The sequence below is a fragment of the Acanthaster planci genome, unplaced genomic scaffold (assembly GCF_054643075.1).
Source record: "Acanthaster planci isolate LZ-2023a unplaced genomic scaffold, COTS_SCS Contig259, whole genome shotgun sequence".
In the NCBI taxonomy this organism is placed as follows: Eukaryota; Metazoa; Echinodermata; class Asteroidea; order Valvatida; family Acanthasteridae; genus Acanthaster; species Acanthaster planci.
Window position 1 is genome coordinate 1 of NW_028257877.1, and position 26,000 is coordinate 26,000.

At 41.1% G+C, this 26,000-nt stretch overlaps 5 protein-coding genes across 5 annotated transcripts; all 5 read left to right on the forward strand.

The window, feature by feature from the left end:
• Nucleotides 1–2,864: 2,864 nt before the first annotated feature.
• Nucleotides 2,865–7,571, forward strand: LOC147794954 (4-galactosyl-N-acetylglucosaminide 3-alpha-L-fucosyltransferase FUT6-like). The gene is made up of 2 exons (XM_087132410.1): nucleotides 2,865–4,155; nucleotides 4,637–7,571. Exons 1-2 carry the CDS (start codon nucleotides 3,590–3,592, stop codon nucleotides 5,466–5,468), a joined length of 1,398 nt encoding a protein of 465 aa, XP_086988536.1. The 5' UTR covers nucleotides 2,865–3,589; the 3' UTR covers nucleotides 5,469–7,571.
• A 571-nt stretch (nucleotides 7,572–8,142) lies between these two features.
• LOC147794955 (lewis-type alpha-(1,3)-fucosyltransferase-like) lies at nucleotides 8,143–10,714 on the forward strand. Its single transcript, XM_087132412.1, has 2 exons — nucleotides 8,143–9,335; nucleotides 9,801–10,714. The coding sequence occupies exons 1-2, from the start codon at nucleotides 8,770–8,772 to the stop codon at nucleotides 10,630–10,632; spliced, it is 1,398 nt and encodes a 465-aa protein (XP_086988538.1). The 5' UTR covers nucleotides 8,143–8,769; the 3' UTR covers nucleotides 10,633–10,714.
• A 3,094-nt stretch (nucleotides 10,715–13,808) lies between these two features.
• Nucleotides 13,809–16,487, forward strand: LOC147794956 (lewis-type alpha-(1,3)-fucosyltransferase-like). Its single transcript, XM_087132411.1, has 2 exons — nucleotides 13,809–14,496; nucleotides 14,962–16,487. Exons 1-2 carry the CDS (start codon nucleotides 13,931–13,933, stop codon nucleotides 15,791–15,793), a joined length of 1,398 nt encoding a protein of 465 aa, XP_086988537.1. The 5' UTR covers nucleotides 13,809–13,930; the 3' UTR covers nucleotides 15,794–16,487.
• Nucleotides 16,488–18,803: 2,316 nt separating this feature from the next.
• Nucleotides 18,804–21,973, forward strand: LOC110981154 (4-galactosyl-N-acetylglucosaminide 3-alpha-L-fucosyltransferase FUT6-like). The gene is made up of 2 exons (XM_087132408.1): nucleotides 18,804–19,658; nucleotides 20,095–21,973. Exons 1-2 carry the CDS (start codon nucleotides 19,093–19,095, stop codon nucleotides 20,924–20,926), a joined length of 1,398 nt encoding a protein of 465 aa, XP_086988534.1. The 5' UTR covers nucleotides 18,804–19,092; the 3' UTR covers nucleotides 20,927–21,973.
• Nucleotides 21,974–23,351: 1,378 nt separating this feature from the next.
• On the forward strand, nucleotides 23,352–25,994 carry LOC147794957 (4-galactosyl-N-acetylglucosaminide 3-alpha-L-fucosyltransferase FUT6-like). Its single transcript, XM_087132409.1, has 2 exons — nucleotides 23,352–24,063; nucleotides 24,528–25,994. The coding sequence occupies exons 1-2, from the start codon at nucleotides 23,513–23,515 to the stop codon at nucleotides 25,357–25,359; spliced, it is 1,383 nt and encodes a 460-aa protein (XP_086988535.1). The 5' UTR covers nucleotides 23,352–23,512; the 3' UTR covers nucleotides 25,360–25,994.
• The last annotated feature ends 6 nt before the right edge of the window (nucleotides 25,995–26,000 follow it).

Sequence of the window (26,000 nt, forward strand, 5' to 3'; positions counted from 1 at the left end):
AAGAGCGGGTTGGGGACGGATACGAAGTCACGTTGGCGTTTCAAGTTCACTGTCTCGGCTGTAAATCTCCTTTGGAAGGGTTAAAAATGGCGCGAGGGTAGAGGCCTCACATGCACAGGCAACTCCACCAGTTGCGTCTACAGCTTTCTGTCTCACAGTTGTTTGGTGATCACAACATCGGCACCTTTACTACCAGTTGTTGTCCTAGTACGCGGCAGCAGGCTAATTTTATCACACTGTTAAATTAACAGTTTGTCTTCGCTTCAGCCTAGAGGGACTGAACTGAAGCAGTGCAGCTCTCCTCCTCTTGTCTGTGATATTGCGTTTCCAATTCGTTAACTCCCGAGGGGTGTATGTAAAACCATATTGAGATCGGAGGATTCAGGGCCATTAGGGTAATGCACTTAATTTAACACGGTTTTAATAGACTTCATTCAAGGCTGAGGTGGCTCTTTTTCACTCGGTGGTGATCTGTTACACCGTTTAAAAAAATTGGATCCTTACCTTCATACTGCATAGTATGTGAAGAGCAGGCCTGGGAATACACCAGTGGGTACACTAGTAAGCGTGAGCACTGTTTGAGACTACTCATTGAGGCAGTCTTGAAAGAAGACCATACACAAACGACATCCCAATCCAACAACAATCATTAAGCTTACACCAGCTCCACGTAACCAGCCTCGGGAATACTATCGCTAATAGTTGCTACCTTCAATTTACTTCTTGGAAAGCATCATCAACGCCGAGATGGTTAACGATGGTAATTTGGAAAAATGACTGCAATAATTGAAATTGGGATTTTTTTTTATAAATGGAAGGTTTCACAGCGAGTAGTTTTGGACGTTTGGTCGTTCAGTGCTTACGTGACAGTACTGAAGAATATTTAGGGCCTACTCTAATATAACAGCAACAGCATTAAGGGTGATTACACTCTAGGTGAAAACATAGCTATTTATTTTTTCTCTCTCTCTTTCAGCTTTCACATTTCACATTTTACATTTCACATTTTACATTTCACATTTTACATTTCACATTTTACATTTCACATTTTTCATTTCACATTTTCACAGATATCAGACCTTATTTCCAAATCCAAGCAGACAAAGATGTTCAAGGTACTTTTGACAAAAAACGGACCAGCATATTTGCCCATTTTAATCAGTGGCGTAACTGAGATTTCACTAGCAGAAGTGGCACCAGCATCTTATAGGGGGCACCATCTTTCAGTGGTGTGGTTTTTTGGGGGGCAAGTTTTTGTTGGCCTTGTTCACTATCCAAAATCCGGGGTTTTTTTAGTGGGAGGGAGGCACCTGGGGGTACTAGGAATGTGTGGGGGGAACGTGCCCCCCAGGCTCCCCGTGGCTACACCACTGATGGCAACACAATCTTGATTGGCCAGCTGAGGTCACATGTTGTTACCTGCCCACTCTCTGTTTACATGTGTGTGTCGGCTTCCCAACAGAGAGTCCAATTTAATCACAAGGGTTTTCCACTGGTGATGGTGAACACCATACAGGTATGTTATTAAAAGTCATTGCTGTTCTTATGTCGTTATGTCGTTAACTAGTATGATTCAGTTTCATCCATAGGATACTAGACCAAAACTGTAAAAAAGCTTCATTTCTTTGTAAAATAACACGCATTCACTGAAAAAGATTCCCAGTGATGGAGCTTGGTGTTTGTGTGACAGGTCTGTAGAAGAGAATATGACTCAGTGGTGCCCACAGTAACCAACACCATTATGTTATAGAATCATTTCAGCATCTTTCGTCAACTTGAAAATGTCTTCTTTTTTTAAAAGATTTGTGGGGAAGAAGGGTCTCCTACCTTCGTTGAGGGCGCTGCATAAATTATGTACGACACTGGAAACGAGTCCACGAGAAAAGGCATCGTTAAGTTCACTGTTCGGTTGGACGAGAGAAAATGCAGCACTGCAAAAATTAACACCTTAAACACGATAGCAGATCGTAGTATATTCATTATCATGAAAAAAGGGCCCCTGTAGATGCCAACCTGGCAGGGTCCTATACAGGACAAAGTTTACTTACTAAAACCAAAGATTTCTTTTTCCTTTTTTTTTTTTTTGGACACGTCCGCGTGCGTCGTCTACCACAGCCCAAGCATGCTTCACTGCACCGAACAGTTGTTTGTCTTCTCTACTCCGTCAATCTCCATTTTGTCAAGTTTTTGCGAGTTGAATAATTTGCACAAGAATCACTTATCCGCAGCAGTATATAAATACGTGCGTTGATGGAGTACACGGACATGTACACACATAAATCATGGCTGACCATCAATCGACACAGAGCCAAAGTTGAAAATGATAAAATTAAAGGGAGGACAAGTTGCAATAGCTTAAACATAACGCGGTTTCCTTTTTGAAACACTCTTTCCATTACCAAGACATGTGGAGAAACTGGAGAACGATGACATAGTTATCTCGTTTAAACGACATGTTAGTTACCTCGTTTAAACGACATGTTACTTATCTCGTTTAAACGACATGCTAGTTATCTCGTTTAAACGACATGCTAGTTATCTCGTTTAAACGACATGTTAGTTATCTCATTTAAACGACATGTTAGTTATCGCGTTTAAACGACATGTTAGTTATCTCGTTTAAACGACATGCTAGTTATCTCGTTTAAACGACATGCTAGTTATCTCGTTTAAACGACATGCTAGTTATCTCGTTTAAACGACATGCTAGTTATCTCGTTTAAACGACATGCTAGTTATCTCGTTTAAACGACATGCTAGTTATCTCGTTTAAACGACATGCTAGTTATCTCATTTAAACGATTATGTACGTCGTTTAAGTCGTTTTAAACTAGACTTTTCCACATTTATGTCGTTTAGACGAGATATTACAATCCTTTAAAAGAGATAATAAGTCCTTTAAAAGAGTTAATGTCTTTTTGTTTGGCGTTGGCAGCAATACGCTTCCGTGTGAAACCGAGGCTTTTTGGAGTTATGCGCTCTTCATTGCCACATACAAGCATGTATGATTTTCATTTAGGGCAGAATTTGCTCAAGCCCCATTTCTGTGCAGTTCACTAATCTCTATGCACTGCAAAGGCAGCTCAGCAGTAACTGCCTGTATGAGGTGAGGTGACCGCGCGGCCATTTAACGCTTTGTAATAAACAAGCCTCCAACCTCAGTCTACTCACTAAGCGCATTCATGCACCGCGCTAAATTGTAAAGCCAGTAATTTCGAAACTGACCTTACATCGAATAGCCCAAAATGGGCTGCCTGTCCAGCGTAAAGAGCTCAAGGGTGCAGCCCTTTCCTTCAGGAAAGCGTGATGAGTTGGTTCCCGTCTAACCAGGTACCAGCTGGTAAATAAAATCCATAAACGTGCCACCATGCGGTCACGCCTCGTGAATTAGAAAAGAAAAAAATCGCCCAAAAAGGCAAGCGAGCATCAGTAAAGCCCGGCATACGTCAAAGTAAATCCATATTTTGCCAGAGAAGTACATCGAACGATACGCTCTCAACCTAAAGAGAAAGCATTTTCATCTACGCCTATAAGTAGTCGGTTTTCAGTGACTAAGGAACGACCTTGAGAAAAGAACGTATTTGATAGAATGGCTCGTTACCGTCTGAGAATGCATCTTATTCCAGTATCATTTGCAATCGCAATAATTCTAACATGGCTTATCGTCAACAACGGCCGACAATATATGCCAGCCATCTTCCAACGATGGGAATCGAACGAAAGGGAGTCTCTCGCACAGCGTGCCAGAAACGAGTCAGAGAGGCAAGAGAATGATCGACTCTCCACTTTAAAGCAAGGACTCTCATTTCAGCATGGCAACAGCCCAGAATTTGGGCATAATCGCGGTGGGAACGCTAGTGCCACACCCAAGTGTAACACTACTGTTGCGATTCTGGTCCAATCGTTGCTGCCCGGACTCGATTGGAGGGAGTACAAACAAATTGTGGACCAGTTCAACACTCGAGGCCACTCAACCCAACTGAAAAATGGAGAGCAAGTGAGAAGTCTTCACTTGGAATGTCCAAGACAGGAATGTAATGTTCACCTATTAGTCACAATAGAAGCAAGGTATCTCAATGCCTCTGATGCCATCATTGTCAACATGCATCCATTGGACAAGAAAAAGAAATATCCAAAACTCCTCCCCCATCTGAGGTTAGTTTATTTTTTACAAAACAGTAATGAAGTCAGTATCACTCCAACCTTTTAGAGGTTCTCTGCGTACACATTTAGAAGGGTTTGAACACGCCATGCTGGTACCACGGACTAGTTATCACGGATAAATTCAACAAACCCACTATTAAAACAATGTGAAGCAGTGAAAATATATTCCACCCAAACTACTGTTGTCGCCAATAATCTACAACTTTTCCTCACGTAGTTCATATTTCCACGAAGCTGTAACCTAGTGAAAGTAGAAAGTAAATGATAAGAGTGACTTGTGATATTCATCACCAAAAGAATTCAATTTAAATCATAGGTTGTCTAGGTTTATCTAATCGATTTAACTCTAAGTTTATTGAGGATTGTTTAACAAATAATAAAATGCCAATCCATGTTTCATGTTTGTGTTACCTTTCAGTACAAACGAATTGAACGAATTGTACAATTCACATGCCCCGTCCTTCTTTTCCAGACGAGTCTTAAATCCCAAGATTCATTGGTTTTTCTACGCTGAAGAAAGTCCACAGATGATGACTTTCTGGGACCGATCAATTGGAGAGATTGAGTATCATCACTCCATCACCTACCACTCTGAAGCAGATATTAAACTTCCTTACGGCAAATACTCGCCCAGCCACTCTAAACAAGTGACGTCATCTAAGCGGGACTGGTCAGCCAATAAGACTGGCATGATAGCTTGGATGGTCAGCAATTGTAAATACACCTACTGGCCTCGCTTTGAGTTTGTCACCGAGTTGAAGAGGCACGTCCCCGTGGATGTGTATGGAAAGTGTGGAACTGCAAAATGCTTTCCCGACTATCCTGTGTTTTCGGGGAATTGTACACATGTCTTGGCACGGTACAAGTTCTATCTTGCACTCGAGAATTCCGAGTGTGATGAATATACCACAGAGAAAGTTTGGGAAAATGCTCTCGCCGAGGGAGCAGTGCCAATCGTTTACGGAGGCAGAAAGGAAACGTACCAACGACTTCTGCCTCCAAAGTCCTTTATTCACATCGGAGATTTTAACTCGACCAAAGCCCTTGCAGCGTATCTCCAACTCCTTCACTCCGACAACAGCTTGTACAACGCCTACCATGCTTGGAGAAAATACGGTAGTTTTCAAGCCACGCAGTACCCACCCTTGGACCCCCAGCTTTTCTGTAAAACCGTACCCTTCACATTGGCTCCGCCCCCTCAGTTTAAAATGGCAAAGAACAGTGGCTACTTCAAGGGTTGCAGAAGTTTTCCTGGAGTCCATGCCAAGCCAGGTTCCTTAAAATCGTTTGTTCCATGGAAGTAGGCCTGGCGATATTATATCAACAGTTGACCCTCTCCTTTAGTGATTTCACTGGTATGTATTCTAATTTCTAAATGTGTCCTTACTAGTCAGAGAGTAAATTACACTGTATCATTCGTATTGCCAACTTAACAGGCTCATTTTTATCATTTCAAAATGCAATCTTTCCCGTTTTTATTTACATAAGTACATGTGACCTGATGCCACAAAATGAGCTGACAGTCGGAATGTTCAAACAATGAGATATTGCTTTATTGAATTCAGCAGAAAGAGAGTTTTCCAAATGGCATGAAGATGGAACAGTTAATGTAAAACAATAAGGTTAAAAACAACTGTGACATTACTCCGGCGGCTTTTTGACTTTGCTTCCGACTTTGCTGTTTGAACATTTCTGACAGGTTACCAATAATGCTGTCATCGAAATTGATGAAGAGATAACAGGTTCAAATATGTTATCTTGCGAAAAAAATGATTAAATTAAAAAGTTAAGTTGACCTCCACGTCGATATTTGAATCTCAAAATAGGAAAGAGCAGATTGGATGCGACTTATGCTCAGTTGTCGTGCCGGGTCACATATTTCTTTCCAGCTAAGTGATGAACTCTTCCAGCCATTCTCATTTTAATAATTCATTCTAGCTTGTAGCGTTTTCAACTTTGCATAAGTTAGAGCGCCGGTGCCCCCTAATTTCTCTTAGTCTAGATGGTCAGTAAAGAGGTTCCGGAAGACTTTTCACCATCGGATATTTAGTGGTTCGAGAAATTAGAAGATTTGTTTTGACCAATTAGCTTTTGGTTGAAAGATTTCCAGAAGCTGGTCAAGGGCCAAAAGTGACATGTACGGCCTCTCTGTTTACACAGTTCAAAGAATTAAGTAGAGATAACCATGACAATGTAAGAAAAGAAGGAAAAGTTGGAAGAGTGAATAAAAGGGACGGTTTTGTCCAGATAGTAAACGGGAAATGCATGTAGCTCAGGGCATCACCAGTTATGTGGCGGGGCCAGGAATGAAGTAGTCCAAGTAGTTTTCCATGTCCCCTGCGCCTTTCATTATCAAAACCCAACGTGGTTCAGTTGTGGTTGTTTCCATAAGTCTTAGTTTGCCCACTGTAAGAAAAACCTAGACGCTAACGACTTTGGAGTTAGGTACTAATGCCCCTTCCTATCCTTTATACAATGCGCCTCTTCTGCTTGAGTCTATTTTGCCAGCTGGAGTTACGTCGAGTCGATGATGTCCTTTGCTTCTCTTCTTGACAAACAAATCAATTTCAGTTCTTTATCCTTTATACACGCACGTTTTCAATTATCCTGAGCCTTTCTTTTAGCCTCGTTCATCTTTCTTGAGAGAGAGAGAGAGAGACGGGGGGGGGACAGGGAACGGAGTTTAAAACCGAGAAACTTGCTAGAGCTGTAAGGATTTGTGTTTGATTTTAGAAGTTCTCTCGTTGGTCTATAGACATGACATTTTGTGTGTTCTTTTTAATACTTTTTAGATTACTCTTTGTCTAGAAACAGCAGGTTTCTTAAATTCCTTGAAGTGTTGTTTAATAGAGTTCTGAAGTTTGAGGCCAAGACAAAGACTGTATTTTTTTTTAAAACTTGCTTGGGACATTTTGTATCATTAGTTTTGACCGTGCGTTTACGGTCTCAGTGGCTTATGCATGGTTTAGTACTTGAACAAAAAACGGGCCCCTGTAGATGCCAATCTGGCAGGGTCCTATACAGGACAAAGTTTACTTACTGAAACCACAGATTTCTTTTTCCTTTTTTTTGTACACGTCCACGTGCGTCGTCTACCACAGCCCAGGCATGCTTCACTGCACCGAACAACTATTCACCCGATCATAACATTCCACTTGTTTGTCTTCTCCACTCCGTCTGTCTCCATTTTGTCAAGTTATTGCGAATTGAATAGTTTGCACGAGAATCGCTTATCCGCAGTAGTACATAAATACGTGCGTTGATGGAGTACACGGACATGTGCACACATAAATCATGGCTGACCATCAATCGACACAGAGCCAAAGTTGAAATTGATAAAATGAAAGGGAGGACAAGTTGCAATAGATTAAACATAACGTGATATCCTTTTTGAAACACTCTTTCCATTACCAAGATATGTGGAGAAACTGGAGAACGATGACTTAGTTATCTCATTAAGATGACATGCTAGTTATCTCGTTTAAACGACATGCTAGTTATCTCGTTTAAACGACATGTTAGTTATCTCGTTTAAACGACATGTTAGTTATCTCGTTTAAACGACATGTTAGTTATCTCGTTTAAACGACATGCTAGATATCTCGTTTAAACGACATGTTAGTTATCTCATTTAAACGACATGTTAGTTATCTCGTTTAAACGACATGCTAGTTATCTCGTTTAAACGACATGTTAGTTATCTCGTTTAAACGACATGTTAGTTATCTCGTTTAAACGACATGCTAGTTATCTCGTTTAAACGACATGTTAGTTATCTCGTTTAAACGACATGCTAGTTATCTCGTTTAAACGACATGCTAGTTATTTCATTTAAACCATTATGTACGTCGTTTAAGTCGTTTTAAACGAGACTTTTCCACATTTATGTCGTTTAGACGAGATATTACAGTCCTCTAAAAGAGATAATTTATTTTTTTTTGTGTTGGCATCAATACGCTTCCGTGTGAAACCGAGGCTTTTTGGAGTTATGCGCTCTTCATTGCCACATACAAGCATGTATGGTTTTCATTTAGGGCAGAATTTGCTCAAGCCCCATTTCTGTGCAGTTCACTAATCTCTTTGCACTGGAAAGGAAGCTCAGCAGTAACTGCCTGTGTGACGTAAGGTGACAGCGCGGCCATTTAACGCTTTGTAATAAACAAGCCTCCAACCTCAGTCTACTCACTAAGCGCATTCATGAACCGCGCTAAATTGTAAAGCCGGTGATTTTGAAACTGACCTTGCATCGAATAGCCTAAAATGGGCCCCCTGTCAAGCGTACAGAGTTCAAGGATGCAGCCCTTTCCTTCAGGAAAGCGTGATGAGTTGGTTCCCGTCTAACCATGTACCAGCTGGTAAATTCAATCCATAAACGTGCCATCATTGCGGTCACGCCTCGTGAACCAGAAAGGAAAAAAATCGCCCCAAAAGGCAAGCGAGCATCAGTAAAGCCCGCCATACGTCAAATGAAATCCATATTTTGCCAGAGAAGTACATCGGACGATACGCTCTCAACCTAAAGAGAAAGCATTTTCATCTACGCCCATAAGTGGTCGGTTTTCAGTGACGAAGGAACGACCTTGAGAAAAGAACGTGTTTGATAGAATGGCTCGTTACCGTCTGAGAATGCATCTTATTCCAATATTCTTTACAATTGCAATAAGCCTGATGTGGCTGATCGTCAGCAACGGCCCAAAATATGTGCCAGCCATCTTCCCACGATGGCGATCGAACCAAAGGGAGTCTCTCGCACAGCGTGCCAGAAACGTGTCAGAGAGGCAAGAGAATGATCGACTCTCTACTTATAAGCAAGGACTCTCATTTCAGCATGACAACAGCCCAGAATTTGGGCATAATCGCGGTGGGAACGCTAGTGCCACACCCAAGTGTAACACTACTGTTGCGATTCTGGTCCAATCGTTGCTGCCCGGACTCGATTGGAGGGAGTACAAACAAATTGTGGACCAGTTCGACACTCGAGGCCACTCAACCCAACTGACAAATGGAGAGCAAGTGAGAAGTCTTCACTTGGAATGCCCGAGACAGGAATGTAATGTTCACCTATTAGTCACAATAGAAGCAAGGTATCTCAATGCCTCTGATGCCATTATTGTCAACATGAGCCCTTTGGACATGAAAAGGAAACATCGAAAGCTCCTCCCCCATCTGAGGTTAGTTTATTTTTTGCAAAACAGTAATGAAGTTAGTATCACTCCAACATTTTAGAGGTTATCTGTGTACAACTTTAAGAGGGTTTGAACACGCCATTGTGGTACCAGGGACTAGTTATCACGGATAAATTCAACAAACCCACTATTAAAACAATGTGAGGCAATGAAAACAATATTCCATCCAAACTACATTTATCGCAAATAATCTACAACTTGTATTCAAAACTAACATTTCCGCAAAACCGTAACCTATGAGAGTGATTAGAGTGATTTGTAACATACATAAAAATACAAGAAATAAATTTAATCACACATTGTCTAGCTAGATAATCGATTTGACTCTTAGTTCATTGAGGATGGTTAAATAAATATTAAAATGCCAATCGATGTTTTGTCTCAGTGCTACCTTTCTTTACAGACGAATTGAAAAAAAATGTACAGTTCTCATCTTCTGTCCTTCTCCAGACGAGTCTTGAATCCAAAGGTTCATTGGTTTTTCTACGCTGAAGAAAGTCCACAAATGATGACTTTCTGGGACCGATCAATTGCAAAGATTGAGTATCATCACTCCATCACCTACCACTCTGAAGCAGATATTAAACTTCCTTACGGCAAATACTCGCCCAGCCACTCTGAACAAGTGACGTCAACTGAGCGGGACTGGTCAGCCAATAAGACTGGCCTGATAGCTTGGATGGCCAGCAATTGTAAATACACCTACTGGCCTCGCTTTGAGTTTGTCACCGAGTTGAAGAGGCACGTCCCCGTGGATGTGTATGGAAAGTGTGGAACTGCACAATGCTTCCCCATCTTTGATGACTTTGCAAGGAATTGTACACATGTCTTGGCACGGTACAAGTTCTATCTTGCACTCGAGAATTCCGAGTGTGATGAATATATCACAGAGAAAGTTTGGGAAAATGCCCTTGCCGAGGGAGCAGTGCCAATAGTTTACGGAGGCAGAAAGGAAACGTACCAACGACTTCTACCTCCAAAGTCCTTTATTCACATCGGCGATTTTAACTCGACCAAAGCCCTTGCAGCGTATCTCCAACTCCTTCACTCCAACAACAGCTTGTACAACGCCTACCATGCTTGGAGAAAATACGGTAGTTTGCAAGCCACGCAGTACCCACCCTTGGACCCCCAGCTTTTCTGTAAAACCGTACCCTTCACATTGGCTCCGCCCCCTCAGTTTAAAATGGCTAAGAACAGCGGCTACTTCAAGGGTTGCAGAAGCTTGCCTGGAGTCCATGCCAAGCCAGGTTCCTTAAAATCGTTTGTTCCATGGAAGTAGGTCTGGCGATATTATATCAACAAGTGACCCTCTCCTTTAGTGATTTCACTGGTATGTATTCTAATTTCTAAATGTGTCCTTACTAGTCAGAGAGTAAATTACACTGTGTCATTCGTATTGTCAACTTAACAGGCTCATTTTTATCATTTCAAAATGCAATCTGTCCCGTTTTTATTTACATAAGTACATGTGACCTGATGCCACAAAATGAGCTGACAGTCGGAATGTTCAAATAATGAGATATTGCTTTATTGAATTCAGCAGAAAGAGAGTTTTCCAAATGGCATGAAGATGGAACAGTTAATGTAAAACAATAAGGTTAAAAACAACTGTGACATTACTCCGGCGGCTTTTTGACTTTGCTTCCGACTTTGCTGTTTGAACATTTCTGACAGGTTACCAATAATGCTGTCATCGAAATTGATGAAGAGATAACAGGTTCAAATATGTTATCTTGCGAAAAAAATGATTAAATTAAAAAGTTAAGTTGACCTCCACGTCGATATTTGAATCTCAAAATAGGAAAGAGCAGATTGGATGCGACTTATGCTCAGTTGTCGTGCCGGGTCACATATTTCTTTCCAGCTAAGTGATGAACTCTTCCAGCCATTCTCATTTTAATAATTCATTCTAGCTTGTAGCGTTTTCAACTTTGCATAAGTTAGAGCGCCAGTGCCCCTTAATTTCTCTTAGTCTAGATGGTCAGTAAAGAGGCTCCGGAAGACTTTTCACCATCGGATGTTTAGTAGTTCGAGAAATTAGAAGATTTGTTTTGACCAATTAGCTTTTGGTTGAAAGATTTCCAGAAGCTGGTCAAGGGCCAAAAGTGACATGTACGGCCTCTCTGTTTACACAGTTCAAAGAATTAAGTAGAGATAACCATGACAATGTAAGAAAAGAAGGAAAAGTTGGAAGAGTGAATAAAAGGGACGGTTTTGTCCAGATAGTAAACGGGAAATGCATGTAGCTCGGGGCATCACCAGTTATGTGGCGGGGCCAGGAATGAAGTAGTCCAAGTAGTTTTCCATGTCCCCTGCGCCTTTCATTATCAAAATCCAACGTGGTTCAGTTGTGGTTGTTTCCATAAGTCTTAGTTTGCCCACTGTAAGAAACCTAGACGCTAACGACTTTGGAGTTAGGTACTAATGCCCCTTCCTATCCTTTATACAATGCGCCTCTTCTGCTTGAGTCTATTTTGCCAGCTGGAGTTACGTCGAGTCGATGATGTCCTTTGCTTCTCTTCTTGACAAACAAATCAATTTCAGTTCTTTATCCTTTATACATGCACGTTTTCAATTATCCTGAGCCTTTCTTTTAGCCTCGTTCATCTTTCTTGAGAGAGAGAGAGAGAGACGGGGGGGGGACAGGGAACGGAGTTTGAAACCGAGAAACTTGCTAGAGCTGTAAGGATTTGTGTTTGATTTTAGAAGTTCTCTCGTTGGTCTATAGACATGACATTTTGTGTGTTCTTTTTAATACTTTTTAGATTACTCTTTGTCTAGAAACAGCAGGTTTCTTAAATTCCTTGAAGTGTTGTTTAATAGAGTTCTGAAGTTTGAGGACAAGACAAAGACTGTATTTTTTTTTAAAACTTGCTTGGGACATTTTGTATCATTAGTTTTGACCGTGCGTTTACGGTCTCAGTGGTTTATGCATGGTTTAGTACTTGAACAAAAAACGGGCCCCTGTATTTGCCAATCTGGCAGGGTCCTATACAGGACAAAGTTTACTTACTGAAACCAAAGATTTCTTTTTCCTTTTTTTTTTTGACACGTCCGAGTGCGTCGTCTACCGCAGCCCAGGCATGCTTCACTGCACCAAACAACTATTCACCCGATCATAACATATTCCACTTGTTTGTCTTCTCCACTCCGTCTGTCTCCATTTTGTCAAGTTATTGCGGATTGAATAGTTTGCACGAGAATCACTTATCCGCAGTAGTACATAAATACGTGCGTTGGTGGAGTACACGGACATGTGCACACATAAATCATGGCTGACCATCAATCGACACAGAGCCAAAGTTGAAATTGATAAAATGAAAGGGAGGACAAGTTGCAATAGCTTAAACATAACGTGGTATCCTTTTTGAAACACTTTCCATTACCAAGATATGTGGAGAAACTGGAGAACGATGACTTAGTTATCTCGTTTAAACGACATGTTATTTATCTCTTTTAAACGACATGTTAGTTATCTCGTTTAAACGACATGTTATTTATCTCTTTTAAACGACATGTTAGTTATCTCATTTAAACGACATGTTAGTTATCTCTTTTAAACGACATGTTAGTTATCTCGTTTAAACGACATGTTAGTTATCTCGTTTGAACGACATGTTAGTTATCTCGTTTAAACGACATGTTATTTATCTCGTTTAAACGACATGTTATTTATCTCTTTTAAACGACATGTTATTTATCTCGTTTAAACGACATGTTAGTTATCTCGTTTAAACGACATGTTAGTTATCTCGTTTAAACGACATGTTAGTTATCCCATTTAAACGATTACGTACGTCGTTTAAGTCGTTTTAAACGAGACTTTTCCACATTTATGTCGTTTAGACGAGATATTACAGTCCTTTAAATGAGATAATAAGTCCTTTAAAAGAGATAATGTCTTTTTGTTTGGCGTTGGCAGCAATACGCTTCCGTGTGAAACCGAGGCTTTTTGGAGTTATGCGCTCTTCATTGCCACATACAAGCATGTATGATCTTCATTTAAGGCAGAATTTGCTCAAGCCCCATTTCTGTGCAGTCCACTCATCTCTATGCACTGCAAAGGCAGCTCAACAGTAATTGCCTATGTGAGGTGAAGTGACAACGCGGCCCTTAAACGCTTTGTAATAAACAAGCCTCCAACCTCAGTCTACTCACTAAGCGCATTCATGCACCGCGCTAAATTGTAAAGCCGGTGATTTCGAAACTGACCTTACATCGAATAGCCCAAAATGGGCTGCCTGTCCAGCGTAAAGAGTTCAAGGATGCAGCCCTTTCCTTCAGGAAAGCGTGATGAGTTGGTTCCCGTCTAACCATGTACCAGCTGGTAAATTCAATCCATAAACGTGCCATCATTGCGGTCACGCCTCGTGAACCAGAAAGGAAAAAAATCGCCCCAAAAGGCAAGCGAGCATCAGTAAAGCCCGCCATACGTCAAATGAAATCCGTATTTTGCCAGAGAAGTACATCGGACGATACGCTCTCAACCTAAAGAGAAAGCATTTTCATCTACGCCCATAAGTGGTCGGTTTTCAGTGACGAAGGAACGACCTTGAGAAAAGAACGTGTTTGATAGAATGGCTCGTTACCGTCTGAGAATGCATCTTATTCCAATATTCTTTACAATTGCAATAAGCCTGATGTGGCTGATCGTCAGCAACGGCCCAAAATATGTGCCAGCCATCTTCCCACGATGGCGATCGAACCAAAGGGAGTCTCTCGCACAGCGTGCCAGAAACGTGTCAGAGAGGCAAGAGAATGATCGACTCTCTACTTATAAGCAAGGACTCTCATTTCAGCATGACAACAGCCCAGAATTTGGGCATAATCGCGGTGGGAACGCTAGTGCCACACCCAAGTGTAACACTACTGTTGCGATTCTGGTCCAATCGTTGCTGCCCGGACTCAATTGGAGGGAGTACAAACAACTTGTGGACCAGTTCGACACTCGAGGCCACTCAACCCAACTGAAAAATGGAGAGCAAGTGAGAAGTCTTCACTTGGAATGCCCGAGACAGGAATGTAATGTTCACCTATTAGTCACAATAGAAGCAAGGTATCTCAATGCCTCTGATGCCATTATTGTCAACATGAACCCTTTGGACATGAAAAGGAAACATCGAAAGCTCCTCCCCCATCTGAGGTTAGTTTATTTTTTGCAAAACAGTAATGAAGTTAGTATCACTCCAACATTTTAGAGGTTATCTGTGTACAACTTTAAGAGGGTTTGAACACGCCATTGTGGTACCAGGGACTAGTTATCACGGATAAATTCAACAAACCCACTATTAAAACAATGTGAGGCAATGAAAACAATATTCCATCCAAACTACATTTATCGCAAATAATCTACAACTTGTATTCAAAACTAACATTTCCGCAAAACCGTAACCTATGAGAGTGATTAGAGTGACTTGTAACATACATAAAAATACAAGAAATAAATTTAATCACACATTGTCTAGCTAGATAATCGATTTGACTCTTAGTTCATTGAGGATGGTTAAATAAATATTAAAATGCCAATCGATGTTTTGTCTCAGTGCTACCTTTCTTTACAGACGAATTGAAAAAAAATGTACAGTTCTCATCTTCTGTCCTTCTCCAGACGAGTCTTGAATCCAAAGGTTCATTGGTTTTTCTACGCTGAAGAAAGTCCACAGATGATGACTTTCTGGGACCGATCAATTGCAAAGATTGAGTATCATCACTCCATCACCTACCACTCTGAAGCAGATATTAAACTTCCTTACGGCAAATACTCGCCCAGCCACTCTGAACAAGTGACGTCAACTGAGCGGGACTGGTCAGCCAATAAGACTGGCCTGATAGCTTGGATGGCCAGCAATTGTAAATACACCTACTGGCCTCGCTTTGAGTTTGTCACCGAGTTGAAGAGGCACGTCCCCGTGGATGTGTATGGAAAGTGTGGAACTGCACAATGCTTCCCCATCTTTGATGACTTTGCAAGGAATTGTACACATGTCTTGGCACGGTACAAGTTCTATCTTGCACTCGAGAATTCCGAGTGTGATGAATATATCACAGAGAAAGTTTGGGAAAATGCCCTTGCCGAGGGAGCAGTGCCAATAGTTTACGGAGGCAGAAAGGAAACGTACCAACGACTTCTACCTCCAAAGTCCTTTATTCACATCGGCGATTTTAACTCGACCAAAGCCCTTGCAGCGTATCTCCAACTCCTTCACTCCAACAACAGCTTGTACAATGCTTACCATGCTTGGAGAAAATACGGTAGTTTGCAAGCCACGCAGTACCCACCCTTGGACCCCCAGCTTTTCTGTAAAACCGTACCCTTCACATTGGCTCCGCCCCCTCAGTTTAAAATGGCGAAGAACAGTGGCTATTTCAAGGGTTGCAGAAGCTTGCCTGGAGTCCATGCCAAGCCAGGTTCCTTAAAATCGTTTGTTCCATGGAAGTAGGCCTGGCGATATTATATCAACAAGTGACACTCTCCTTTAGTGATTTCACTGGTATGTATTCTAATTTCTAAATGTGTCCTTACTAGTCAGAGAGTAAATTACACTGTATCATTCGTATTGTCAACTTAACAGGCCCATTTTTATCATTTCAAAATGCAATCTGTCCCGTTTTTATTTACATAATTACATGTAACCTGATGCCACAAAATGAGCTGTCAGTCGGTATGTTCAAAAAATGAGATATTGCTTTATTGAATTCAGCAGAAAGAGAGTTTTCCAGTGACATGTAGATGGAACAGTTAATGCAAAACAATAAGGTTAAAAACAACTGTGACATTACTCCGGCGGCTTTATGACTTTGCTTCCGACTTTGCTGTTTAAACATTTCTGACAGGTTACCAATAATGCTGTCATCGAAATTGATGAAGAGATAACAGGTTCAAATATGTTATCTTGCGAAAAAAATGATTAAATTAAAAAGTTAAGTTGACCTCCACGTCGATATTTGAATCTCAAAATAGGAAAGAGCAGATTGGATGCGACTTATGCTCAGTTGTCGTGCCGGGTCACATATTTCTTTCCAGCTAAGTGATGAACTCTTCCAGCCATTCTCATTTTAATAATTCATTCTAGCTTGTAGCGTTTTCAACTTTGCATAAGTTAGAGCGCCGGTGCCCCTTAATTTCTCTTAGTCTAGATGGTCAGTAAAGAGGCTCCGGAAGACTTTTCACCATCGGATGTTAAGTGGTTCGAGAAATTAGAAGATTTGTTTTGACCAATTAGCTTTTGGTTGAAAGATTTCCAGAAGCTGGTCAAGGGCCAAAAGTGACATGTACGGCCTCTCTGTTTACACAGTTCAAAGAATTAAGTAGAGATAACCATGACAATGTAAGAAAAGAAGGAAAAGTTGGAAGAGTGAATAAAAGGGATGGTTTTGTCCAGATAGTAAACGGGAAATGCATGTAGCTCGGGGCATCACCAGTTATGTGGCGGGGCCAGGAATGAAGTAGTCCAAGTAGTTTTCCATGTCCCCTGCGCCTTTCATTATCAAAATCCAACGTGGTTCAGTTGTGGTTGTATCCATAAGTTTTAGTTTGCCCACTGTAAGAAAAACCTGGACGCTAACGACTTTGGAGTTAGGTACTAATGCCCCCTCCTATCCTTTATACAATGCGCCTCTTCTGCTTGAGTCTATTTTGCCAGCTGGAGTTACGTCGAGTCGATGATGTCCTTTGCTTCTCTTCTTGACAAACAAATCAATTTCAGTTCTTTATCCTTTATACATGCACGTTTTCAATTATCCTGAGCCTTTCTTTTAGCCTCGTTCATCTTTCTTGAGAGAGAGAGAGAGACGGGGGGGGGGGGACAGGGAACGGAGTTTGAAACCGAGAAACTTGCTAGAGCTGTAAGGATTTGTGTTTGATTTTAGAAGTTCTCTCGTTGGTCTATAGACATGACATTTTGTGTGTTCTTTTTAATACTTTTTAGATTACTCTTTGTCTAGAAACAGCAGGTTTCTTAAATTCCTTGAAGTGTTGTTTAATAGAGTTCTGAAGTTTGAGGACAAGACAAAGACTGTATTTTTTTTTAAAACTTGCTTGGGACATTTTGTATCATTAGTTTTGACCGTGCGTTTACGGTCTCAGTGGTTTATGCATGGTTTAGTACTTGAACAAAAAACGGGCCCCTGTATTTGCCAATCTGGCAGGGTCCTATACAGGACAAAGTTTACTTACTGAAACCAAAGATTTCTTTTTCCTTTTTTTTTTTGACACGTCCGAGTGCGTCGTCTACCGCAGCCCAGGCATGCTTCACTGCACCAAACAACTATTCACCCGATCATAACATATTCCACTTGTTTGTCTTCTCCACTCCGTCTGTCTCCATTTTGTCAAGTTATTGCGGATTGAATAGTTTGCACGAGAATCACTTATCCGCAGTAGTACATAAATACGTGCGTTGGTGGAGTACACGGACATGTGCACACATAAATCATGGCTGACCATCAATCGACACAGAGCCAAAGTTGAAATTGATAAAATGAAAGGGAGGACAAGTTGCAATAGCTTAAACATAACGTGGTATCCTTTTTGAAACACTTTCCATTACCAAGATATGTGGAGAAACTGGAGAACGATGACTTAGTTATCTCGTTTAAACGACATGTTATTTATCTCTTTTAAACGACATGTTAGTTATCTCGTTTAAACGACATGTTATTTATCTCTTTTAAACGACATGTTAGTTATCTCATTTAAACGACATGTTAGTTATCTCTTTTAAACGACATGTTAGTTATCTCGTTTAAACGACATGTTAGTTATCTCGTTTGAACGACATGTTAGTTATCTCGTTTAAACGACATGTTATTTATCTCGTTTAAACGACATGTTATTTATCTCTTTTAAACGACATGTTATTTATCTCGTTTAAACGACATGTTAGTTATCTCGTTTAAACGACATGTTAGTTATCTCGTTTAAACGACATGTTAGTTATCCCATTTAAACGATTACGTACGTCGTTTAAGTCGTTTTAAACGAGACTTTTCCACATTTATGTCGTTTAGACGAGATATTACAGTCCTTTAAATGAGATAATAAGTCCTTTAAAAGAGATAATGTCTTTTTGTTTGGCGTTGGCAGCAATACGCTTCCGTGTGAAACCGAGGCTTTTTGGAGTTATGCGCTCTTCATTGCCACATACAAGCATGTATGATCTTCATTTAAGGCAGAATTTGCTCAAGCCCCATTTCTGTGCAGTCCACTCATCTCTATGCACTGCAAAGGCAGCTCAACAGTAATTGCCTATGTGAGGTGAAGTGACAACGCGGCCCTTAAACGCTTTGTAATAAACAAGCCTCCAACCTCAGTCTACTCACTAAGCGCATTCATGCACCGCGCTAAATTGTAAAGCCGGTGATTTCGAAACTGACCTTACATCGAATAGCCCAAAATGGGCTGCCTGTCCAGCGTAAAGAGTTCAAGGATGCAGCCCTTTCCTTCAGGAAAGCGTGATGAGTTGGTTCCCGTCTAACCATGTACCAGCTGGTAAATTCAATCCATAAACGTGCCACCATGCGGTCACGCCTCGTGAATTAGAAAAGAAAAAAATCGCCCCAAAAGGCAAGTGAGCATCAGTAAAGCACGGCATACGTCAAAGGAAATCCATATTTTGCCAGAGAAGTACATCGAACGATACGCTCTCAGCCTAAAGAGAAAGCATTTTCATCTACGCCTATAAGTAGTCGGTTTTCAGTGACTAAGGAACGACTTTGAGAAAAGAACGTATTTGATAGAATGGCTCGTTACCGTCCGAGAATGCATCTTATTCCAGTATTATTTGCAATCGCAATAATTCTAACATGGCTTATCGTCAACAACGGCCCACAATATATGCCAGCCATCTTCCAACGATGGGAATCGAACGAAAGGGAGTCTCTCGCACAGCGTGCCAGAAACGTGTCAGAGAGGCAAGAGAATGATCGACTCTCTAGTTATAAGCAAGGACTCTCATTTCAGCATGACAACAGCCCAGAATTTGGACATAATCGCGGTGGTAACGCTAGTGCCACACCCAAGTGTAACACTACTGTTGCGATTCTGGTCCAATCGTTGCTGCCCGGACTCGATTGGAGGGAGTACAAACAAATTGTGGACCAGTTCGACACTCGAGGCCACTCAACCCAACTGAAAAATGGAGAGCAAGTGAGAAGTCTTCACTTGGAGTGTCCAAGACAGGAATGTAATGTTCACCTATTAGTCACAATAGAAGTGAGGTATCTCAATGCCTCTGATGCCATCATTGTCAACATGCATCCATTGGACAAGAAAAAGAAATATCCAAAACTCCTCCCCCATCTGAGGTTAGTTTATTTTTACAAAACAGTAATGAAGTCAGTATCACTCCAACATTTTAGAGGTTCTCTGCGTACAACTTTAAGAGGGTTTGAACACGCCATTGTGGTACCAGGGACTAGTTATCACAGTTATAGTTATCACAGACAAGTTCAACAAACCCACTATTAAAACAATGTGAAGCAATGAAAACAATATTCCATCCAAACTACATTTATCGCCAATAATCCACAACTTTTCTTCAAAACTAACATTTCCGCAAAACCGTAACCTATTAGAGTGATTAGAGTGACTTGTAACATACATAAAAATACAAGAATTCATGCGTTAGCTTAGTTCGTTTAACAAATATTGAAATGCCAATCGATGTTTTGTCTCAGTGTTACCTTTCTTTACAAACGAATTGAAAAAAATGTACAGTTCTCATATTCTGTCCTTCTCCAGACGAGTCTTGAATCCAAAGGTTCATTGGTTTTTCTACGCTGAAGAAAGTCCACAGATGATGACTTTCTGGGACCGATCAATTGGGAAGATTGAGTATCATCACTCCATCACCTACCACTCTGAAGCAGATATTAAACTTCCTTACGGCAAATACTCGCCCAGCCACTCTGAACGAGTGATGTCATCTAAGCGGGACTGGTCAGCCAATAAGACTGGCATGATAGCTTGGATGGCCAGCAATTGTAAATACACCTACTGGCCTCGCTTTGAGTTTGTCACTGAGTTGAAGAGGCACGTCCCCGTGGATGTGTATGGAAAGTGTGGAACTGCAAAATGCTTTCCCGACTATCCTGTGTTTTCGGGGAATTGTACACATGTCTTGGCACGGTACAAGTTCTATCTTGCACTCGAGAATTCCGAGTGTGATGAATATATCACAGAGAAAGTTTGGGAAAATGCTCTCGCCGAGGGAGCAGTGCCAATCGTTTACGGAGGCAGAAAGGAAACGTACCAACGACTTCTACCTCCAAAGTCCTTTATTTACATCGGCGATTTTAACTCGACCAAAGCCCTTGCAGCGTATCTCCAACTCCTTCACTCTAACAACAGCTTGTACAATGCTTACCATGCTTGGAGAAAATACGGTAGTTTTCAGGCCACGCAGTACCCACCCTTGGACCCCCAGCTTTTCTGTAAAACCGTACCCTTCACACTGGCTCCGCCCCCTCAGTTTAAAATGGCGAAGAACAGTGGCTACTTCAAGGGTTGCAGAAGCTTGCCTGGAGTCTTTGCCAAGCCAGGTTCCTTAAAATCGTTTGTTCCATGGAAGTAGGCCTGGCGATATAATATCAACAGGTGACCTTCTCCTTTAGTGATTTCACTGGTATGTATTCTAATTTCTAAATGTGTCCTTACTAGTCAGAGAGTAAAAGACACTGTATCATTCGTATTGTCAACTTAACAGGCCCATTTTTATCATTTCAAAATGCAATCTGTCCCGTTGTTATTCACATAATTACATGTAACCTGATGCCACAAAATGAGCTGACAGTCGGTATGTTCAAACAATGAGATATTGCTTTATTGAATTCAGCAGAAAGAGAGTTTTCCAACTGGCATGAAGATGGAACAGTTAATGTAAAACTATGAGGTGACAAAATGTGACATTCCGGCGGCTTTATGACTTTGCTTCCGACTTTGCTGTTTGAACATTTCTGACAGGTTACCAATAATGCTTTCATCGAAACTGATGAAGAGATAACATGTTTAAATATCTTATCCTGCGAAAAAAATAATTAAATAACAAAGCCCGAAAGTTGACCTCCACGTCAATTGTTGAATCTCAAAATAGGAAAGAGCAGATTGAATGCGACTTATGCTCATTTGTCGTGCCGGGTCACATATTTCTTTCTAGCTAAGTGATGAACTCTTCCAGCCATTCTCATTTTAATAATTCATTCAAGCTTGTAGCGTTTTCAACTTTGCATAAGTTAGAGCGCCAGTGCCCCTTAATTTCTCTTAGTCTAGAAGGTCAGTAAAGAGGCTCCGGAAGACTTTTCACCATCGGATGTTTAGTGGTTCGAGAAATTAGAAGATTTGTTTTGACCAATTAGCTTTTGGTTGAAAGATTTCCAGAAGCTGGTCAAGGGGCAAAAGTGACATGTACTCTTTTTGACAAACTAATCAATTTCAGTTCTTTATCCTTACATGCACGTTTTCAATTATCCTGAGCCTTTCTTTTAGCCTCGTTCATCTTTCTTGAGAAAGAGAGAGAGACAGGGGGGGGGGACAGGGAAAGGAGTTTGAAACCGAGAAACTTGCTAGAGCTGTAAGGATTTGTGTTTGATTTTAGAAGTTCTCTCGTTGGTATATAGACATGACATTTTGTGTGTTCTTTTTAATACTTTTTAGATTACTCTTTGTCTAGAAACAGCAGGTTTCTTAAATTCCTTGAAGTGTTGTTTAATAGAGTTCTGAAGTTTGAGGACAAGACAAAGACTGTATTTTTTTTAAAACTTGCTTGGGACATTTTGTATCATTAGTTTTGACCGTGCGTTTACGGTCTCAGTGGTTTATGCATGGTTTAGTACTTGAACAAAAAACGGGCCCCTGTATTTGCCAATCTGGCAGGGTCCTATACAGGACAAAGTTTACTTACTGAAACCAAAGATTTCTTTTTCCTTTTTTTTTTGACACGTCCGAGTGCGTCGTCTACCGCAGCCCAGGCATGCTTCACTGCACCGAACAACTATTCACCCGATCATAACATTCCAGTTGTTTGTCTTCTCCACTCCGTCTGTCTCCATTTTGTCAAGTTATTGCGAATTGAATAGTTTGCACGAGAATCACTTATCCGCAGTAGTACATAAATACGTGCGTTGGTGGAGTACACGGACATGCGCACACATAAATCATGGCTGACCATCAATCGACACAGAGCCAAAGTTGAAATTGATAAAATGAAAGGGAGGACAAGTTGCAATAGCTTAAACATAACGTGATATCCTTTTTGAAACACTTTCCATTACCAAGATATGTGGAGAAACTGGAGAACGATGACTTAGTTATCTCGTTTAAACGACATGTTATTTATCTCTTTTAAACGACATGTTAGTTATCCCATTTAAACGATTACGTACGTCGTTTAAGTCGTTTTAAACGAGACTTTTCCACATTTATGTCGTTTAGACGAGATATTACAGTCCTTTAAATGAGATAATAAGTCCTTTAAAAGAGATAATGTCTTTTTGTTTGGCGTTGGCAGCAATACGCTTCCGTGTGAAACCGAGGCTTTTTGGAGTTAAACGCTCTTCATTGCCACATACAAGCATGTATGATCTTCATTTAAGGCAGAATTTGCTCAAGCCCCATTTCTGTGCAGTCCACTCATCTCTATGCACTGGAAAGGCAGCTCAGCAGTAACTGCCTGTGTGAGGTGAGGTGACCGCGCGGCCATTTAACGCTTTGTAATAAACAAGCCTCCAACCTCAGTCTACTCACTAAGCGCATTCATGCACCGCGCCAAATTGTAAAGCCGGTGATTTCGAAACTGACATTGCACTGAATAGCCAAAAATGGGCTGCCTGTCCAGCGTATACAGCTCAAGAGTACAACCCTTTCCTTTAGGAAAATGTGAAGGGTTGGTTCCCGTCTAACCAGGTACCAGCTGGTAAATAAAATCCATAAACGTGCCACCATGCGGTCACGCCTCGTGAATTAGAAAAGAAAAAAATCGCTCAAAAAGGCAAGCGAGCATGAGTGAAGCCCGGCATACGTCAAAGGAAATCCATATTTTGCCAGAGAAGTACATCGAACGATACGCTCTCAACCTAACGAGAAAGCATTTTCATCTACGCCCATAAGTGGTCGGTTTTCAGTGACTAAGGAACATTCTTGAAAAAAGAAAGTATTTGATAGAATGGCTCGTTACCGTCTGAGAATGCACCTTAGGCCTATTCCAGTATCATTTGCAATCGCAATAATTCTAACATGGCTTATCGTCAACAACGGCCGACAATATGTGCCAGCCATCTTCCAACGATGGGAATCGAACAAAAGGGAGTCTCTCGCACAGCGTGCCAGAAACGTGTCAGAGAGGCAAGAGAATGATCGACTCTCATTTCAGCATGGCAACAGCCCAGAATTTGGGCATAATCGCGGTGGGAACGCTAGTGGCACACCCAAGTGTAACACTACTGTTGCGATTCTGGTCCAATCGTTGCTGCCCGGACTCGATTGGAGGGAGTACAAACAAATTGTGGACCAGTTCGACACTCGAGGCCACTCAACCCAACTGAAAAATGGAGAGCAAGTGAGAAGTCTTCACTTGGAATGCCCGAGACAGGAATGTAATGTTCACCTATTAGTCACAATAGAAGCAAGGTATCTCAATGCCTCTGATGCCATCATTGTCAACATGCATCCATTGGACAAGAAAAAGAAATATCCAAAACTCCTCCCCCATCTGAGGTTAGTTTATTTTTACAAAACAGTAATGAAGTCAGTATCACTCCAACCTTTTAGAGGTTCTCTGCGTACACATTTAGAAGGGTTTGAACACGCCATGCTGGTACCAGGGACTAGTTATCACGGACAAATTCAACAAACCCACTATTAAAACAGTGTGAGGCAATGAAAACAATATTCCATCCAAACTACATTTATCGCCAATAATCTACAACTTTTCTTCAAAACTAACATTTCCGCAAAACTGTAACCTATTAGAGTGATTAGAGTGACTTGTAACATACATAAAAATACAAGAATTCAAATTTAATCACACATTGTCTAGCTAGATAATCGATTTGACTCTTAGTTCATTGAGGATGGTTAAATAAATATTAAAATGCCAATCGATGTTTTATCTCAGTGTTACCTTTCTTTACAGACGAATTGAAAAAAATGTACAGTTCTCATATTCTGTCCTTCTCCAGGCGAGTTTTGAATCCAAAGGTTCATTGGTTTTTCTACGCTGAAGAAAGTCCACAGATGATGACTTTCTGGGACCGATCAATTGCAAAGATTGAGTATCATCACTCCATCACCTACCACTCTGAAGCAGATATTAAACTTCCTTACGGCAAACACTCGCCCAGCCACTCTGAACAAGTGACGTCATCTAAGCGGGACTGGTCAGCCAATAAGACTGGCCTGATAGCTTGGATGGCCAGCAATTGTAAATACACCTACTGGCCTCGCTTTCAGTTTGTCACCGAGTTGAAGAGGCACGTCCCCGTGGATGTGTATGGAAAGTGTGGAACTGCAAAATGCTTTCCCGACTATCCTGTGTTTTCGGGGAATTGTACACATGTCTTGGCACGGTACAAGTTCTATCTTGCACTCGAGAATTCCGAGTGTGATGAATATATCACGGAGAAACTTTGGGAAAATGCTCTTGCCGAGGGAGCAGTGCCAATCGTTTACGGAGGCAGAAAGGAAACGTACCAACGACTTCTACCTCCAAAGTCCTTTATTCACATCGGCGATTTTAACTCGACCAAAGCCCTTGCAGCGTATCTCCAACTCCTTCACTCCAACAACAGCTTGTACAACGCCTACCATGCTTGGAGAAAATACGGTAGTTTGCAAGCCACGCAGTACCCACCCTTGGACCCCCAGCTTTTCTGTAAAACCGTACCCTTCACATTGGCTCCGCCCCCTCAGTTTAAAATGGCGAAGAACAGTGGCTACCTCAAGGGTTGCAGAAGCTTGCCTGGAGTCCATCCCAAGCCAGGTTCCTTAAAATCGTTTGTTCCATGGAAGTAGGCCTGGCGATATTATATCAACAGTTGACCTTCTCCTTTAGTGATTTCACTGGTATGTATTCTAATTTCTAAATGTGTCCTTACTAGTCAGAGAGTAAAAGACACTGTATCATTCGTATTGTGAACTTAACAGGCCCATTTTTATCATTTTGAAATGCAATCTGTCCCGTTTTTATTTACATAATTAGGCCTACATGTGACCTGATGCCACAAAATGAGCTGACAGTCGGAATGTTCAAACAATGAGATATTGCTTTATTGAATTCAGCAGAAAGAGAGTTTTCCAAATGGCATGAAGATGGAACAGTTAATGTAAAACAATAAGGTTAAAAACAACTGTGACATTACTCCGGCGGCTTTTTGACTTTGCTTCCGACTTTGCTGTTTGAACATTTCTGACAGGTTACCAATAATGCTGTCATCGAAATTGCTGAAGAGATAACATGTTTAAATGTCTTATCCGGCGAAAAAAAATAATTAAATTACAAAGCCCGGAAGTTGACCTCCACGTCGATATTTGAATCTCAAAATAGGAAAGAGCAGATTGAAAGCGACTTATGCTCATTTGTCGTACCGGGCCACATATTTCTTTCCAGCTAAGTGACGAACTCTTCCAGCCATTCTCATTTTAGTAATTCATTC

What these genes read in the sequence shown, in the direction of transcription:
- LOC110981154 (XM_087132408.1), top strand. Translation starts at nt 19,093, where the DNA reads ATGGCTCGTTACCGTCCGAGAATGCATCTTATTCCAGTATTATTTGCA. An exon ending in AAACTCCTCCCCCATCTGAG is followed by an intron (nt 19,659 to 20,094) that starts GTTAGTTTATTT and finishes GTCCTTCTCCAG; the next exon opens with ACGAGTCTTGAATCCAAAGG.
- LOC147794956 (XM_087132411.1), top strand. Translation starts at nt 13,931, where the DNA reads ATGGCTCGTTACCGTCTGAGAATGCATCTTATTCCAATATTCTTTACA. An exon ending in AAGCTCCTCCCCCATCTGAG is followed by an intron (nt 14,497 to 14,961) that starts GTTAGTTTATTT and finishes GTCCTTCTCCAG; the next exon opens with ACGAGTCTTGAATCCAAAGG.
- LOC147794955 (XM_087132412.1), top strand. Translation starts at nt 8,770, where the DNA reads ATGGCTCGTTACCGTCTGAGAATGCATCTTATTCCAATATTCTTTACA. An exon ending in AAGCTCCTCCCCCATCTGAG is followed by an intron (nt 9,336 to 9,800) that starts GTTAGTTTATTT and finishes GTCCTTCTCCAG; the next exon opens with ACGAGTCTTGAATCCAAAGG.
- LOC147794954 (XM_087132410.1), top strand. Translation starts at nt 3,590, where the DNA reads ATGGCTCGTTACCGTCTGAGAATGCATCTTATTCCAGTATCATTTGCA. An exon ending in AAACTCCTCCCCCATCTGAG is followed by an intron (nt 4,156 to 4,636) that starts GTTAGTTTATTT and finishes CTTCTTTTCCAG; the next exon opens with ACGAGTCTTAAATCCCAAGA.
- LOC147794957 (XM_087132409.1), top strand. Translation starts at nt 23,513, where the DNA reads ATGGCTCGTTACCGTCTGAGAATGCACCTTAGGCCTATTCCAGTATCA. An exon ending in AAACTCCTCCCCCATCTGAG is followed by an intron (nt 24,064 to 24,527) that starts GTTAGTTTATTT and finishes GTCCTTCTCCAG; the next exon opens with GCGAGTTTTGAATCCAAAGG.